Genomic DNA, 15,299 nt, shown 5'->3' on the forward strand with positions numbered 1-15,299 from the left:
CGACCAAAGTACAGTATTCAGAAGAAGGCACGTGCCATCAACCCCCAATATTGTCAGGACGTAGTTGACTATTTAAAACAGAACACCTCATCTTTCTCAGCTTCCGCAAGGAAGCGTGACATATCTTCCTCCTCCTGCTCTGATTCTGGCACCCCACTTAACACTCAGTCAGCCGCCACCACAAAGTGGCATCACCCCAGGGCTCTGCGGTGTGGAAATTTTTTTGTGCTCAGATGAGAGCAATGCCATCTGTACTCTCTGCCAGCGGAAATTGAGCCGTGGAAAGACCAAGACCCGCGTAGGGACAACTACCTTACGAAGGCACATGATTACAAAGCACAAACTGCAATGGGATGACCACCTGAGGAAAAGCAGCACACAAAAGCAAAGCCACACACCGCAGTGGAAGATACCAGGCCGCAATTTTTTCAAAAAAAAAAAAAAAGGCGATACCTAAACTGTACCGTGATGTTGAAAGGCAAGTGGTGACATCTCTGGCACACAGCGTTGGGTCAAGGGTCCATCTGACCACGGATGCCTGGTCTGCAAAGCACGCTCAGGCCTGCCCGAAGACTAAGTCAGTCCCCACACACAGCATCTCTGCCTGCACGTCGTGTGACTGCCTGCCCCAAGACTAAGTCGCTCCCCACATAGCATCTCTGCCCGTAGGCCAGTTGACTGCCTTCTCCACCACCACCAACAGGGTCCAGGACTCCAGGTGGATTCCTGAATTGCAGCGGCCGCTATAATAATTTTTCTGGTGCGTGTACATGCCTACCTAATTTTTCTGGCTGCACTGCAGCTGCAACAACAAAACAAAAAGCATGCACATGTGCCAATTCCCCTTTGTGATCATTACCTTGCCGCAGTGAAGGGGCTTGCGTATCACAATGAGGCAATGATCGACAGCTATATGAGTGTGTCGGGGGGGGGGGCACACCCACGATAATAAGGTTGTTGCTTCATTGTGGACAGACCAAATTTGATCAGCTGGACAATCACTGTTCTGTCATTCAGCTACCTCAGCCCAGCGACCATATGGGCTGGAAAGCCGCCATCACCTGCACTCTCGGTCCAGCACGGCCATCACTAGACAAACAGCTGTATGCAGTCACTGTATACCTTTCACTGCATCTTTGACTGCACATTGTATTTTACCTTGCAGTCAGTGCATACCTTTCACTTGAATGGATGGCAGACTTGCCCTCCATAACAGATTTTTGTTAAAGGATTTAAAGTTAATTCATCTCATATACAGCAGGGCCTTGAAAGTCCTCCTGTATTGTTATTTTTGGTCACTACCTCGGGACGTGCACGCCATGCCTGCTGCCTTCCTTGGATGTGTGGTAGCCGTTCCTGCTCCTTTGCCCACAGCATGCTTGCTGCCTTACTTGGATATGTGGTGGTGGTAGCCGTTTCTCCCACTCCGGACCAGAATCGAACCAGGATTCCCCGGCCATTACCCGTGGTCACCATGCAGGCCCGTTTCTAGGGCCGTGCGGGGCGTGCAGAGCGAGCAGGCAGGAAGCGCTGTTTACAACTCACCTCCCTGGCTCCAAGCGCTGCTCTCTCGCCGCCTGTCTCCTCTCTGTATACATGCTGATACACACGCTGCTTCCTGTTTAGCCGGAAGCAGCGTGTGTATCAGCGTGTAGGCAGATAGGAGAAGACCGGCGGCGAGAGATCGGCGCCTGGAGCCAGGGAGGTGAGTTGTAAACAGCGCTTCCTGGCTGCTCGCTCTGCATCTGAGGGGGAGCACGGAGGGCGGCCCGGGAGAGGGAGGGAGAGGTCGGGCTGCCCTCCCCGTGGCCCCGGCTCCCCCCTCCATTATAGGGGACAGCTACCTATCTAACCTATACTGGGGGGCACCTACCTAATCTAACCTACACTGGGGGACAGCTACCTAATCTAACCTACACTGGGGGGCAGCTACCTATGTAACCTACACTGGGGGGCAGCTACCTATCTAACCTATACTGGGGGGCACCTACCTAATCTAACCTACACTGGGGGGCAGCTACCTAATCTAACCTACACTGGGGGGCCAGGGGCGTAGCAATAGGGGTTGCAGAGGTAGCGACCGCATCGGGGCCCTTTGGCCAGAGGGGCCCCGAAAGGCCCTCCCTCAACTACAGTATTAGCTCTCTATTGGTCCTGTGCTCATAATAATAACTTCAGTAGATACTTTGAATAGTGGTAATCCTTAACAAACTGTTTCCCATCCTTTTCTTGCACCTCTGACACTGTAGTTGCCCTTGGCAGGTTTTGGTGCACTGTATCAATTGTTACGTATAGAGTGCTTGGGGGGGCCCCATTGTAAAACTTGCATCGGGGCCCACAGCTCCTTAGCTACGCCACTGTGGGGGGCAGCTACCTATCTAACCTATACTGGGGGGCACCTACCTAATCTAACATACACTGGGGGGCAGCTACCTATCTAACCTATACTGGGGGGCAGCTACCTAATCTAACCTATACTGGGGGGCAGCTACCTAATGTAACCTATACTGGGGGGCACCTACCTAACCTATACTGGGGGGCACCTACCTAACCTATACTGGGGGGCAGCTACCTAATCTAACCTATACTGGGGGGCACCTACCTATCTAACCTATACTGGGGAGGGCAGCTACCTAATCTAACCTATACTGGGGGGCACCTGTCTAATCTAGCCTATACTGGGGGGCAGCTACCTAATCTAACCTATACTGGGGGGCACCTACCTATCTAACCTATACTAAGGGGCACCTACTTATCTAACCTATACTGGGGGGCAGCTACCTATCTAACCTATACTGGGGGGGCAGCTACCTATCTAACCTATACTGGGGGCACTTATCTAACCTGTATTGGGGGCACCTACCTACCTAACTAGCCTATATAGGTGGCAACTATACTGGCTACCTATATTGTAGGCACCTACCTAAACAACCTATACTGGGGGCACCTACCTATCTAACCTGTGCTGGGGGCAACTATTCTGGCTACCTATATTAGAGGCACCCACCTAGCTAACCTGTACTGGGGCACCTACCTATCTAATTTATACCAGGGGCGCCTGCCTGTCTAACCTATACTGGGGGCAACTTTACTGGCTACCTATACTGGAGGCACCTACCTGGCTAACCTATAGCGGGGGCAACTATACTGGCTAACCTATGCCTGGCTACCTATACTGGGGTACCTATTCTTGGCTACCTATACTGGGGGGACCTATACTAAGTGCAACTAGACCTGGCTAACCTATACTGCGGGCACCCATACTTTGCTCGGGGGGGCGCAATTTTTACACCCTCGCCCTGGGTGAATTTTAGCCTAGAAACTGCACTGTCACCATGGTACTGAGAAAGTGCCATCGAGAGTTTCACACAGTTGAATGAATGGCAGCCCCTTGAAGTTACCCACCCATCCCACAGCAGCCCCTTGAAGTTACCCACAGCAGCCCCTTGAAGTTACCCTCCCACCCACCTCACATTGGCAGCAGCCCCTTGTAGTTACTCTCCCAACCCACAGTAGCCCTTTGGAGTTACCCTCCCACACCACAGCAGCACCTTGAAGTTACCCACCCATCCCACAGCAGCCGTTTGAAGTTTCCCACCGCACAGCCGCCCCTTGGAGTTACCCTCTCACCCACCCACCCCACAGCAGCCCCTTGGAGTTAACCATACGCAGCAGCCCCTTGGAGTTAACCTCCCACCCCACAGCAGCCCCTTGGAGTTACCATTCCCCCCCACCCCGCAGCAGCACTTGGAGTTACCGTTCCCCACCCACCCCACAGCAGCCCCTTGAAGTTACCATTCCTCCCACCCACCCAACAGCAGCAACTTGGAGTTATTATTCCCCCTCACCCCACAGCAGCCCCTTGGAGTTACCCTAGCACAACAGCCCCTTGGAGTTACCCGCCCACCCCACAGCAGACCATGTAGCCACTCTCCCCACATCAGAGCATGTAAATACAGTAGCCCATTGAGCCCCCCACAGCAGTCACCCACCCCAATCTGTCGCACAATATGTCATTAACTGTCGGGGGAGGGAGGTCGCACTTTGCGATAGACAAGCGACTTTTGGGCCGCAGTTTGGACACCCGGTCCCCAAAAGGTTCGCCATCACTGCTGTATACCCTAGTAAACTATATATAAGCTTAGGTATGTGACATTACTTTTTATGGTTCTGATCCAGTTCTGTAACATGCCTGAAGAAGAAACTTAAAGTTTTGAAAGGTTGCAAAGGAATCTTATACAGTTATACCAGTCATTAAAAGTATCACCAACTTTTGTTATGAATCAGGATGATACCATTTATTGGCTAACTTAGAGATGGATAAACAGTGAGCTTTCGACTTATAAAAAGCCTTCGTCGGACTGGTTCCTGACCAAAACTGAAAAACACAGCTTATATACACTGACATACAGAGGAGAAACATTCTTTAGCAAACTGTCACTATTCATTTTATTTGCTTTCAGGTGCTGGCTTTAAATGCCACAATTCTCTTATGGCCCATACTCACGGGCTACAATTGTCGCCGCACCACGCGGCGCGCACGTGTTGCGGCGACAGGTCACCCGTGAGTATGCGCCGTCGCACGGGCGCGCACCCCGAACTGTCGCCCGTCGCTGATGTCGCCAGGCGATTGGCGCGGTCAATCGCCTGGCGGCAATCGCCGCCGCAGCTCCGCCGCAACTGTCGTTAGTCCGCGTGAGTACGCGGACTAGCGACAGCAGCCTCCATTGAGGTATGCGGAACTTCCAGCGGGGGGAGGAGGAACGTCGGTGACAGCTTCCGTCGCGCCGCTGTTCCCTATTCCGCGTGTGTACGCGGAGGGACCTGGCGAGGAGCTGTCGCCGGCCTGTCGCACACACTCTCACGTGTGCTGGCGACAGGCCACTTTAAGCTTAGAATGAATGGTGCATGTAACCAGGCCAGTTACCATTTGAATTTGGAATTTACGATGTCTCCTCATCACCAGAGTCTGCTTTATGTCATGTTGAGGATTCTATTGATCTTATCAATTTAGATAGGATGCCTGGGAAAGCCTCCTCAGTAACAGTTGAGGCATCTAATTACATGTATGTTTGCTAAAGAATGTTTCTCCTCTGTATGTCAGTGTATATAACCTGTGTTTTTCAGTTTTGGTCAGGAACCAGTCCGACGAAGGCTTTTTATAAGTCGCAAGCTCACTGTTTATCCATCTCTAAGTTAGCCAATAAATGGTATCATCCTGATTCAAAACTTCTTGCTTTTACTCATGGCTAACACTGTACAACACTTTACTGCTTCAACTTTTGTTATGTCTTGGGAAAAAATTTACATATACTAAACGTGCCAAAATGCTGAACTGATGTATTGCGAATTTGCTGTTAGTAACAAAACAGTTTTGCAAGAAGGTTCATATGTACTGTACAAAAAAAAACTAATTAACATAACAAAAAAAGGATTTTTATTTTGTTTTACTTAAAATTGCAGAGGAACTGAGTGTTGGCTGTGCAGAAGCGACAAAATGCAAAAACTGGTCGAGTATACAAAGAAACATTAGGACAGGTTTAGTGGGATCTTCAAGCTAAATTTGTAATTTCAAGCTTGTAATTATTAATACACATCCTTGCCCACTTCATTTCCTTCTATGTGGCTTGACAATTAAAAAAATATCATTTTCTTTACAAAAAGATGAAGGCTTATGTTTGTGTTTATGCTGAACTACTAACCTTCCCTCCCTCCAATACAGGGGTCCATCCTCTAGATTGAGTGTTTTTGTGACTACACTTGTTAAGGATGTGACACTGGTTTCATCGTGCTTATATCATGGGTACCCAGGTTTTGAGGGTAACTTAGAGAAGAGGTGTGAACATTGGGGGAACCCAACAAAGTTTTGCTGGGGGCAGGACAGTTTCTAGGCTAAATTGCAACCAGGGTGAGGGTGTAAAAATTGTGCCCCTCCTCCCCCCCCGTGCAATTGCAAACCCAACTCTTTACTCTTTAGGGACAATCACACAGCCACAGGTCACAAGTAAATCTGCCTACTTACTAGCGACCAGGCGCTCATCCAGGAGGAAACAGGGACCGGGAGAACACACAGAGCCAAATAGAGCTGCACCGCGCGTCACCAACTCCCTACCGCCTAGCGGTTATGTCCTTCTGCCTGCAACCCCCCTCTTCTACTTGCCGGTGTGTACCCAGGGTGGTCGCCCAGCCTGCAATGCCCAAGAAATGGCCCTGGCTGGAGGCCTCCTGATTTGTAGTTATGCCCGTTTTCTGTTTCCAGCAATTTTCTTAATAGTGACTGTCTTTTGAGTTGATGTTAGGCTTAGTACCCAACTACAGGTACTTTGCATAATCGCAAAGTGCCCATGCTTTTCTAAATCATGGAAGTTCCACGATTTCCCCAAACAATCGTGATTTGGCTACTGTAGCCTCTGATGCAATCGCTCTGGGATCGCTAATAAACTGCTGCAAGAAGCGTTTTGCAATCGCTCTAAAATCACAAGGCTGCTTGTGGGACCTCTCCCATCGGGATCCACTGGCAAAACTCTTTGCCGATCGTCAAGCGTCGCCAGGGTGCATCTAGTATGTCCCAGCCCTAATACAGATATTTGTGCTAAAGTGAAAGTGCCATTACAGACATTTTTGTATTGCTGCTTCTCTAGCCATCTGCTTCTAATGCCTTTTGAACCTGTAACCCAAACTGAGTTTGTAGATCAGGTGTTCTGATTCCACTGGCTGCAGAAAAGTGCCTCCAAATCTATTATTGCCAAAGGATCATCAAGACAGCCAGGCAACCAAGGTTATTATTTTTTAAACAGAATAAAGATGAGAGCTTTTTTAGTTATTTCCCATCTGTTACCAATGATTGGTTTGTTGCAGAGCTCTCATCAGGAAAGCACTTGCCCTTTCTTCAGATGTGTCCTGCAGCCTACCAGTTGTCATGCACTTGGCAGCAGTTCTCACTGAAGCTGTTGTGATTGGCTCTGATAATGTTATTATACACTGCAGGAGTTTCCCCACAAATCAAGTAAATTTACTCCTCGGATTACACTGGGAATCATAAAGAGGATTAAAAGTATTAGTCCTCTAATCTGCTCTACAACCTGACATGGATCTCATCCAAAATCCAACAACGGCACTTAACATTGAGTTTCAGGATTACTTTTTTTTACTATTTATTATGGATTTGTTAGTGAGCATATTGCAAAATATATTTAAAATGTCTACATCGCTGGGGCCCTATTCAACCCATAGCACTGACTTCTCCCAGTGGGCCATGAACAAGCTGTCACTTGGCATACTCCAGCGTGAATCTTGTCCCCATGTTCTAGTGACATTTCACTTAAAAGCTTTTGTGAGAAATCTCATGCCAATTGCCAACAGCTGAAATACTGAATCAGCCTAAAGGCCCTTTTACCCTACATGCAATTCCGATTTACGATTTTGATGCGATTAAAGGTGGCCACACACGATACAATAATCAGAATCAGAATCAGAATCGCTTTTATTTCGCCAAGCACGACTGGGTCGTGCCCGGAATTGGGCTTGGCACGACAGATGCAGAGCGTATACATAGAAACATAAAAAACATCAGGGCATAGAACATAATAGACAACATTTCATTGCACAAACATAACCATAGCCACATAAACATAACCATCAACCACAATTTCCCTCACTTCATCACCTAACATAACCATAAACCACTGTTTTCCCTAACCGGGTGAGTTACATGCCTAAAGTCCGCATGGAGGAGCAGGGCAGCCTAAGGGGGGAGAGCATGAGCAGAGTTAATCGCGTTCAGCAGATTTACCGCTGAGGGGAAGAAGCTGTTTTTGTGTCTCGTGGTCTTTGTAGCGATGGACCGATATCTCCGATACCTCCGCCCCACGGGGAGTTGACTGAAAAACTGGTGGCCAGGGTGGGAGGGATCGTTTGCAATCTTCAGTGCTCTGGTGCGTAGTCTAATGATCCGATTTTACAGCAATTCGATAAAAACGATCGTATCTTCCGAAAAAATGTAAAGCTTTTTTTTTCATCCGATCGCATTTCCCGTTTTTTTTTATTTATATCAATCCGGAATGCCAGATATTTCTCTTCAATTTTTTTAAAGATTGTATGGTGTGTGTTAGGTTCTCAATTTATTAATATACACACCCTGGCAATTTTCTCAGAGATTCCAATCAGTTTTATCATAATTGGGGAAAAATTGTACATACGTGTGTGGTACATTGGTCAGATTTTTGAAATGTTACAATCAGCCAGAAAAAAATTGGTTGCAATTCTTAAATTGAACAGATATTTAAAAAATTGTATGGTGTGTTCACCTTTAGAAAAGTTCTGCTTGCTGTGTTTTTGTCAGCGTTTTTCTTCTTGTGTTGCTAGCATCCATTAAAAATCACGAATCAGAATCGCAAAGTGTAATTGGAAATTGGAATTGCAATATGCAGTTTAAAAAAAGCCTCATACTGCATTTTAAAACTGACAGTGCAAATGCAAAAAAACCTTTTGTATATCTTCTCTCATGAGTGTTAAGTCCCTTTTCCACCACCCTGCATTTGGGGATCTGATTCTGATTGCTAACGGATCACAAAACGCAGGGTACAGTGAAACTAATGGAAATGGCAGGAGCCATTTCCATTGGTGGGATCCGGTTGCGTCGCAATTTTGTCCTGAGCACAATCATCGTCTTGCCACGGTTTGGATTCGATTGAGTTCTGCTATGCTGAGTACAGGAGCTCAATCACATTAGTGGAAATTAGTCTGAAACGCGATTGCATCACATTTCATAGTGGAAAAGAGCCCTTACTGTGAGGGACATATGGGCTTAGTATACGTATGAAAATATGTCAGTAACTATTGCCATAAGCACTATGTAAAAACCTATACTGTAATGCACTGAATAAACCTGGAGATGTCTCACGGCTTTCTATCATCTCACATAATAATCCCAAGTAATGTTGTACTCACCCGATTATATTGTAAGTGCTGCTAATGGACAGCCCTTTATAAATCTTTAACTATAAAGGCCTCTTTCACAGTAGGACGGTGCGTTTGATGCAACGTTACAGTCGCACAACCTGTCCCTAACGCAGCACATGTAGGTTATAAAATTGGACGTTATTTTGTACTACGTTATGTGTCTCTTGGTGCGCCGTTTTTGTCGCATACTGATGGAACGAAAACAGCGCATGCGTTACATTAAAAAAAAAACACATTACTGAGCATGTGCAACGCACACAACGCAGCAGATTTATTGCTAAACGCACAGCATGCAGCAAATGTATTGCTAAATGCACAGCATGCAGCACTTTCTAAATATGCTACATGTTACACACAACGCAACATGTGCACTGTGAATGTCTCACAGACTTTGCATTGCTGTGCATTAGTCTGCGTTGGAACATTTTCTAACGTGCGACTTTAACGTCGCAGTGTGAAAGAGGCAAATACTATGTAATATAATACATTTGATTGCAAACTTCTGTGGCAATCTTTCATAGTTATATCACATTCCCATTGAATTCAGATTCTTCCCAGAGTGTGCTGCTGTTTTAGGAAAATGATACTATTATCTTGTCTGTGACAGAAGTAGTTATATATTGCTTTATGTGGCAGGCATGAAAAAGAAAGTTTGATTACTACATCCGTGTGTTGGGAGACCTTTGGATCTTGCTATGTGCTAGGACTTGCTCGCTGGGAGAGAGGGAGTGAGCAGCCAGGGACACAGGGAAGTCCTTGTTACTTGCTGGGCGTGCTTTTCTATGCAATAGGATTAAATGTCTCAACAAGAGTCAGTTCATAGTGACTTCCTATCTCTCTGCTTACCTGGTCCCTGCACTCTCTGCTTCTCTCCTCCACAGCAGCTATGGGCAGCCACTCCACTAACATGAGGGTCAAGCTGCCTGTATTATGCCTGGTTCTAGAAGCCATCACCATTATCCTCTTTGCCATCTTTGTACGCTATGACACAGAAACTGATGCCAGCGCCTGGCACAGTGAGCTAAAAAACCACAGCAAGAGTAACAGCGACAATGACTTTTACTACCGTTACCCAAGTAAGTACTAACAAATGTGTCACTTAACTGTTTTCTTTTGACTAAGTATTTAGTAACAATTACAGGTTTAAGATGTTTTGATAATGAATGAAATAGACACTTCAGTTATGATTTGTAATTACCTGCAGGATTATCACCTTATTAGCATCTGTCAAAAGAATAAGCGAATACAAATCTGTATTGTAGTACTATCAAGACTTTGCTGGCACACAGAGGTATTTGCTTATTTCAACAGGTGTTAGCAAAATGATTGCAACCAGTGAAACCCAAAGCAATATCCTGTTTTTGTTTTTTTTTGTTTTTTTATTGAGTCTGCATGTTAAAACTGTAAGTGCAGGTTTTTGGGGTACATTTTTTTTCCCCAAGAAAATAATGTTTTCTCTGTGAATCACACTTATCATACTACCTGTTTTAAATCCCTTACCTTCAGGAAAAAATATAGCAGGTTTGCAAGTTCTCCCTTCTGACTCAAATCAGATTCCCATTCAGACTACAACAAAGTCAAAGAAAGCAACTCCGCAGTCACAGCAATAACAGTGTTTACAGTCCTATCTTCTACCATGGCAATGTTATTTAGATATTGTTCATAAAACTATTTGTGATCATGCTTATTGCAGTCACTGTCCCCTGCTCATGGACCTAATTGGTGGTATAGCATATGGGTTTAATTCAGGCTGCTTTTACACTTGGAGTTTGCAATGCGGCACGGACCCCGCATCACACCACAGAAATTAGGCTTCATATGACCCTCCACCAAGGTGTAGCCACTGGGTCATATGCATAGGCCTGCCCCCTGGCTACTGACGTACTTCCTGCTGGGCAGGAATTACATCACTGGGATTCCCGTCGGTCCACACATGTGCATTGCGTTGCACCATGCTCCCATCATGCACACTTACTGCGTTTCTCATTGACTTGCATTGCTGCATAATCTGTGTGGCAGGTATGGATCATGTGGTATTGCGCTGCGGACTTTTCGTCAGGATTGCAGTGATTTTTACACTTCTAGTGGACTATGTTGCATCGCGTGAACTGTGCAAGTCTCCATAGACTTGCATGGGCCTAGTGGCGGCGAAGCGTACCGCAGTGTGACACAGTCTGCAAGTGTGCATGGGGCCTCAGAGTTAGTGAGAATAAAATCATTCCATACAAAGGTTTTCTTAACCATCTGGGCGTTACAGATGAGCTCAGCTCGTCCAGTAACGCCGCGGTGGATTGATCGGCCCTGGTGGGCCGATTTGATAGCTGCATGTCTTACCTGATCACCGCCGCTCACCGCCGATGCGCCGCTACCCGCCGCAAAAGTGGCCTCCCCCCGCAGACCCCTTGTGCAGCCTGGCCAATCGCCTCCAGGCTGTGCTATGGGGTGGATCGGGACTCCCTGTGACGTCACGACGTCGATGACGTCACTCCGTTCGTCACCATGGCGACAGGGGGAACCCTAAAGGAAATCTCGTTCAGAACAGGATTTCCGGATGGGTCTTCACGCTGGCGGCAATCGGAAGGGTGGGAGGGAAGGAGCAGGGAGGGGGGAATCATGTAGCTAGCGCTAGGCTAGCTACATGATAGAAAAAAAAAATTGGGCAAAAAAACTGGAATCAAAACACCAGGAAACAAACAATAGAGTTTTTTTTTGTTTTCCTTACAGAGGATTGGTTTTGAAAGTTTGATTCCTCTGAATATTTTTTTTTTTCAAATAATACTGTTATTTTAAGTCTATATCCTGGGTCTTCCTTAGCTCCTTATTAACCATTACTTTTCAGCTCTGGTACATTTTAAGCATCCAAAAATAACACTGTTGCAAAAATCTTAAAATTTAAGACACATACAAATAAGAAGTACGTTTCTTCCTGAGTAAAATGAGCCATAAATTACTTATCTCCTATGTTGCTAGCATGTATAGTAAGTAGTAGAAATCTGACATTACAGACAAGTTTTATGCTAGTCCATCTCTCCATAGGGGATTCTCATCATGGCCTTTATTCTTTATAAAGACATTCCCTGGAAAAGATTTATACAAAGATGCTGACCAGCCTCCCTGTTCAGAGAACCCCTTTGTGGCAGTTGGACAGAGCAACTAAGTGCATTTTGAAAATAAAGAAGTCCCTGTGAGGAGATGGGTTAGTCCAAAACCTGTTGGTTCTGTCAGATTTCTACTACCTACTGTAAGTTACAGCAACATAGGAGTAAAGTAATTTATGGCTCATTTTACTCTGGAAGAAACGTACTTCTTAATTGTATATGTTTACATATATTTTACATTTTAAGATTTTTGCGACAGAGGTCCTTTAGATTAAAAAAAGAAAAGTATATAACCTATACAGTATTTAAATCCCAACTCAAAAAATGGATCAATAGCTTAGTAAGAGGAGAGCCCATATGTTTATTATTTTTATAGGTATACCAGGTGTCTGTAGATAAAATATTGGTCATGGGAACTGTAGCAGCCTAGCTGAAGTAGTTGTCCTCAAGCTCTTTGGGTGGGTCTGCTGCTTGGCTAAGCAACAGCAATATGTACAGGCTGTACAGGGTATGGCACAGATAAAGCTGTCCGAGGAGAACACAGCCTGAAGTTTTGGAAGTCTGAGCTGCAAGAAGTGGCTTTTGGAGCAGTATGACATTAGATTACATATATAGATAATAACATTTCTGCCACTTAGTGCCATCAATGGGTTAGGAATGTCTCTTGTGACACTTGTGCTGGGATCAATTATAAAGCCATAACTAATCAGGTAATATAAAGCGTAGTGACTTCTGCATAACATGCAGCAGACAACAGCAAGTGCAAAGAATTTCTAAGCGGATGTCTATGAATGACTCTGTGATTTTATCATGACAGACAGCAGTTATTGAGAGTGACTTTATGTGTAGCTCTGCTAATTTCTTTCAGGATAAATATAAGCATTGCAGAGATGTCAGCAGACATTCTAGACATTGCTTACCTTCCCTTTCCCCTCCCTCCAATATTCCTCAGCTCTACTGACGCCTGGGATCCACTAGGAATCGTTGCCGTGCTTTGAAACTTTGAAAGGGCTTTGTGCAGCAATTCCCAGTGTGATTCCTGATTTGTGGGCATTTAGAAGCTCTGTACAGTAAACTGTACAGCCCTTCCAAATTGCATTTTGTTTTGTTTTCCTGTGCAAAAAAAAGTTAATTATACTTACCGGGTGTTCCAATGTCCAGCTTCTGAACATAGCCCCGTTCATGAGCAGAGGAGGTCATAGGTGCTTCTCCTACTCCAATCAGAGAAGCCCCTGAGATCTCTTTTGCTAGGGGTGGGGCTGCAGATAGCAGAGCCGGGACAAGGTCCTCCAGCACCCAAGGCTGAGACACCAAAGTGCGCCACTCCATCACCCTCATTCTAGCATGCTGATTGTTATTAGACTAAGAGGTGCCTCAGGGCCCCAACGTTATCTGGCTTGCAGTCACTGCCATGTATCCCCTTTTCATATTTCTCTTTGCTAAAAACACAATAGAGGAATGATAGCTGAGTGAGTTGTGTGCCCCCTCCTACACTGCACCCTGAGGCTGGACCCTCTCTGGCCTCTGCCTCGGCCCAGCCCTGGCAGATAGACATTTCCGACATGTCTGATCTCCTGTTCGATCATTTTGCCGCTCGATTCCTGATAGAAGTGAATGGAAAAAGATAAGAAAAACGTGCGGAAGATAAAATAATCGAGTGGAGAATCAAGTGGAAAAATCGATCGAGCGGAGAATCAAGTGGAAAAAATGACCCGTGTATTCCCAGCATTACACTGAATTGTGTGTGTCTGCACACAAGCTGTTAGCACACATTCAGCACAATGAATTTGCTGCAGTTGTGAGTACACCGACATGAAGAATTTGCATTTGCACACTCTATGGACTGCCACTTTGATTACAAAGAAGAAGCATATTTCAGCATTTCAGCATGTATGAAAAACACAGTTGTATGGAGACAGAGCAGCAAAACACGCCATTAGCATGTAGCCCGTGCTAGAAGATGCTTTTTCCATTTACAAAAATGTCAGAAGAAATGTTTCAAAAAAGCTTAAATTATTTTAATATTAACATTTACATTTTTGTTAATAATAAAAAGCAAATGCATCAGCGTTTTACACACCAAGCCATGCTAACTCCTTTACCCACTCTGTAGGTTAGTATTAGCTAGGAAGACCTCAATGCTAATTTGAGTGCCCACTGAGGTAATCCAGGGAACCCACTAATCAGTGCAGTTTCTAGGCTAAAATGCACCCAGGGCGAGGGTGTAAAAACTGCCCCCCCCCCCCGTATAGGTAGCCAGCTATAGGTCCCCCCCGAGTATAGGTGGCCAGGCATAGGTGAGCCAGTAAAGTTGCCCCCCGTATAGGTTAGCCAGGTAGTTGCCTCCAGTATAGGTAGCCAGTATAGTTGCCCCCAGTATATGTTAGATAGGCAGGCACCCCTCCCCCCCCCCCCGGTATAAGTTAGATAAGTAGGTGCCCCCAGTACAGGTTAGGTAGGTAGGTGCCTCCAATATAGGTAGCCAGTATAGTTGCCCCCAGCATAGGTTAGATAGGTATGTACCCCCAGTGTAGGTTAGTTAGGTAGGTGCCCCCAGTATAGGTAGCCAGTATAGTTGCCACCTGTATAGGCTAGCTAGGTAGGTAGGTGCCCCCAATACAGGTTAGATAAGTGCCCCCAGTATAGGTTAGATAGGTAGCTGCCCCCCAGTATAGGTTAGATTAGGTAGCTGCCCCTCAGTATAGGTTAGATAGGTAGGTGCCCCCAATATAGGTTAGATTAGGTATGTGCCCCCAGTATAGATTAGATAGGTAGCTGCTCCCCAGCATAGGTTAGACAGGTAGCTGCCCCCCAGCATAGGTTAGACAGGTAGCTGCCCCCCAGTATAGGTTAGATAGGTAGCTGCCCCCAGTATAGGTTAGATAGGTAGCTGCCCCCAGTACAGGTTAGATTAGGTAGGAGCCCCCCAGTATAGGATAGATAGGTAGCTGCCCCCGAGTACAGGTTAGATTAGGTAGGTGCCCCCCAGTATAGGATAGATAGGTAGCTTGCCTAGTATAGGTTAAGTAGATAGGTGCCCCCTTAATGGCGGGGGGAGCCAGAGCCGCGGGGAGGGCAGCCCGACCTCTTCCTCCCTCTCTTCTCCCGGCCGCCCTCCGTGCTCCCCCCTCGGACTGCAGCAGAGTTAGCGCGCAGGGAAGCACTGCTATACACAGTTACTCACCTCCCTGGATCCGATCGCCGCTCACGCCCTGCTGGTCTCCTCTCTGCAATGTAGCC

At 46.2% G+C, this 15,299-nt stretch overlaps 1 protein-coding gene across 1 annotated transcript in view; it reads left to right on the plus strand.

Moving 5' to 3' along the window:
• Positions 1 to 9,762: 9,762 nt before the first annotated feature.
• Positions 9,763 to 15,299, plus strand: part of RHBG (Rh family B glycoprotein) — a 115,362-nt gene continuing 109,825 nt past the window's right edge. The window contains exon 1 of the mRNA XM_068253570.1: positions 9,763 to 10,037. Coding sequence (XP_068109671.1) covers positions 9,848 to 10,037 — 190 coding nt within the window. The 5' untranslated portion in view covers positions 9,763 to 9,847. The remainder of the gene's footprint in view (positions 10,038 to 15,299) is intronic.

Source organism: Hyperolius riggenbachi, chromosome 9, assembly GCF_040937935.1.
Source record: "Hyperolius riggenbachi isolate aHypRig1 chromosome 9, aHypRig1.pri, whole genome shotgun sequence".
NCBI lineage: Eukaryota > Metazoa > Chordata > Amphibia > Anura > Hyperoliidae > Hyperolius > Hyperolius riggenbachi.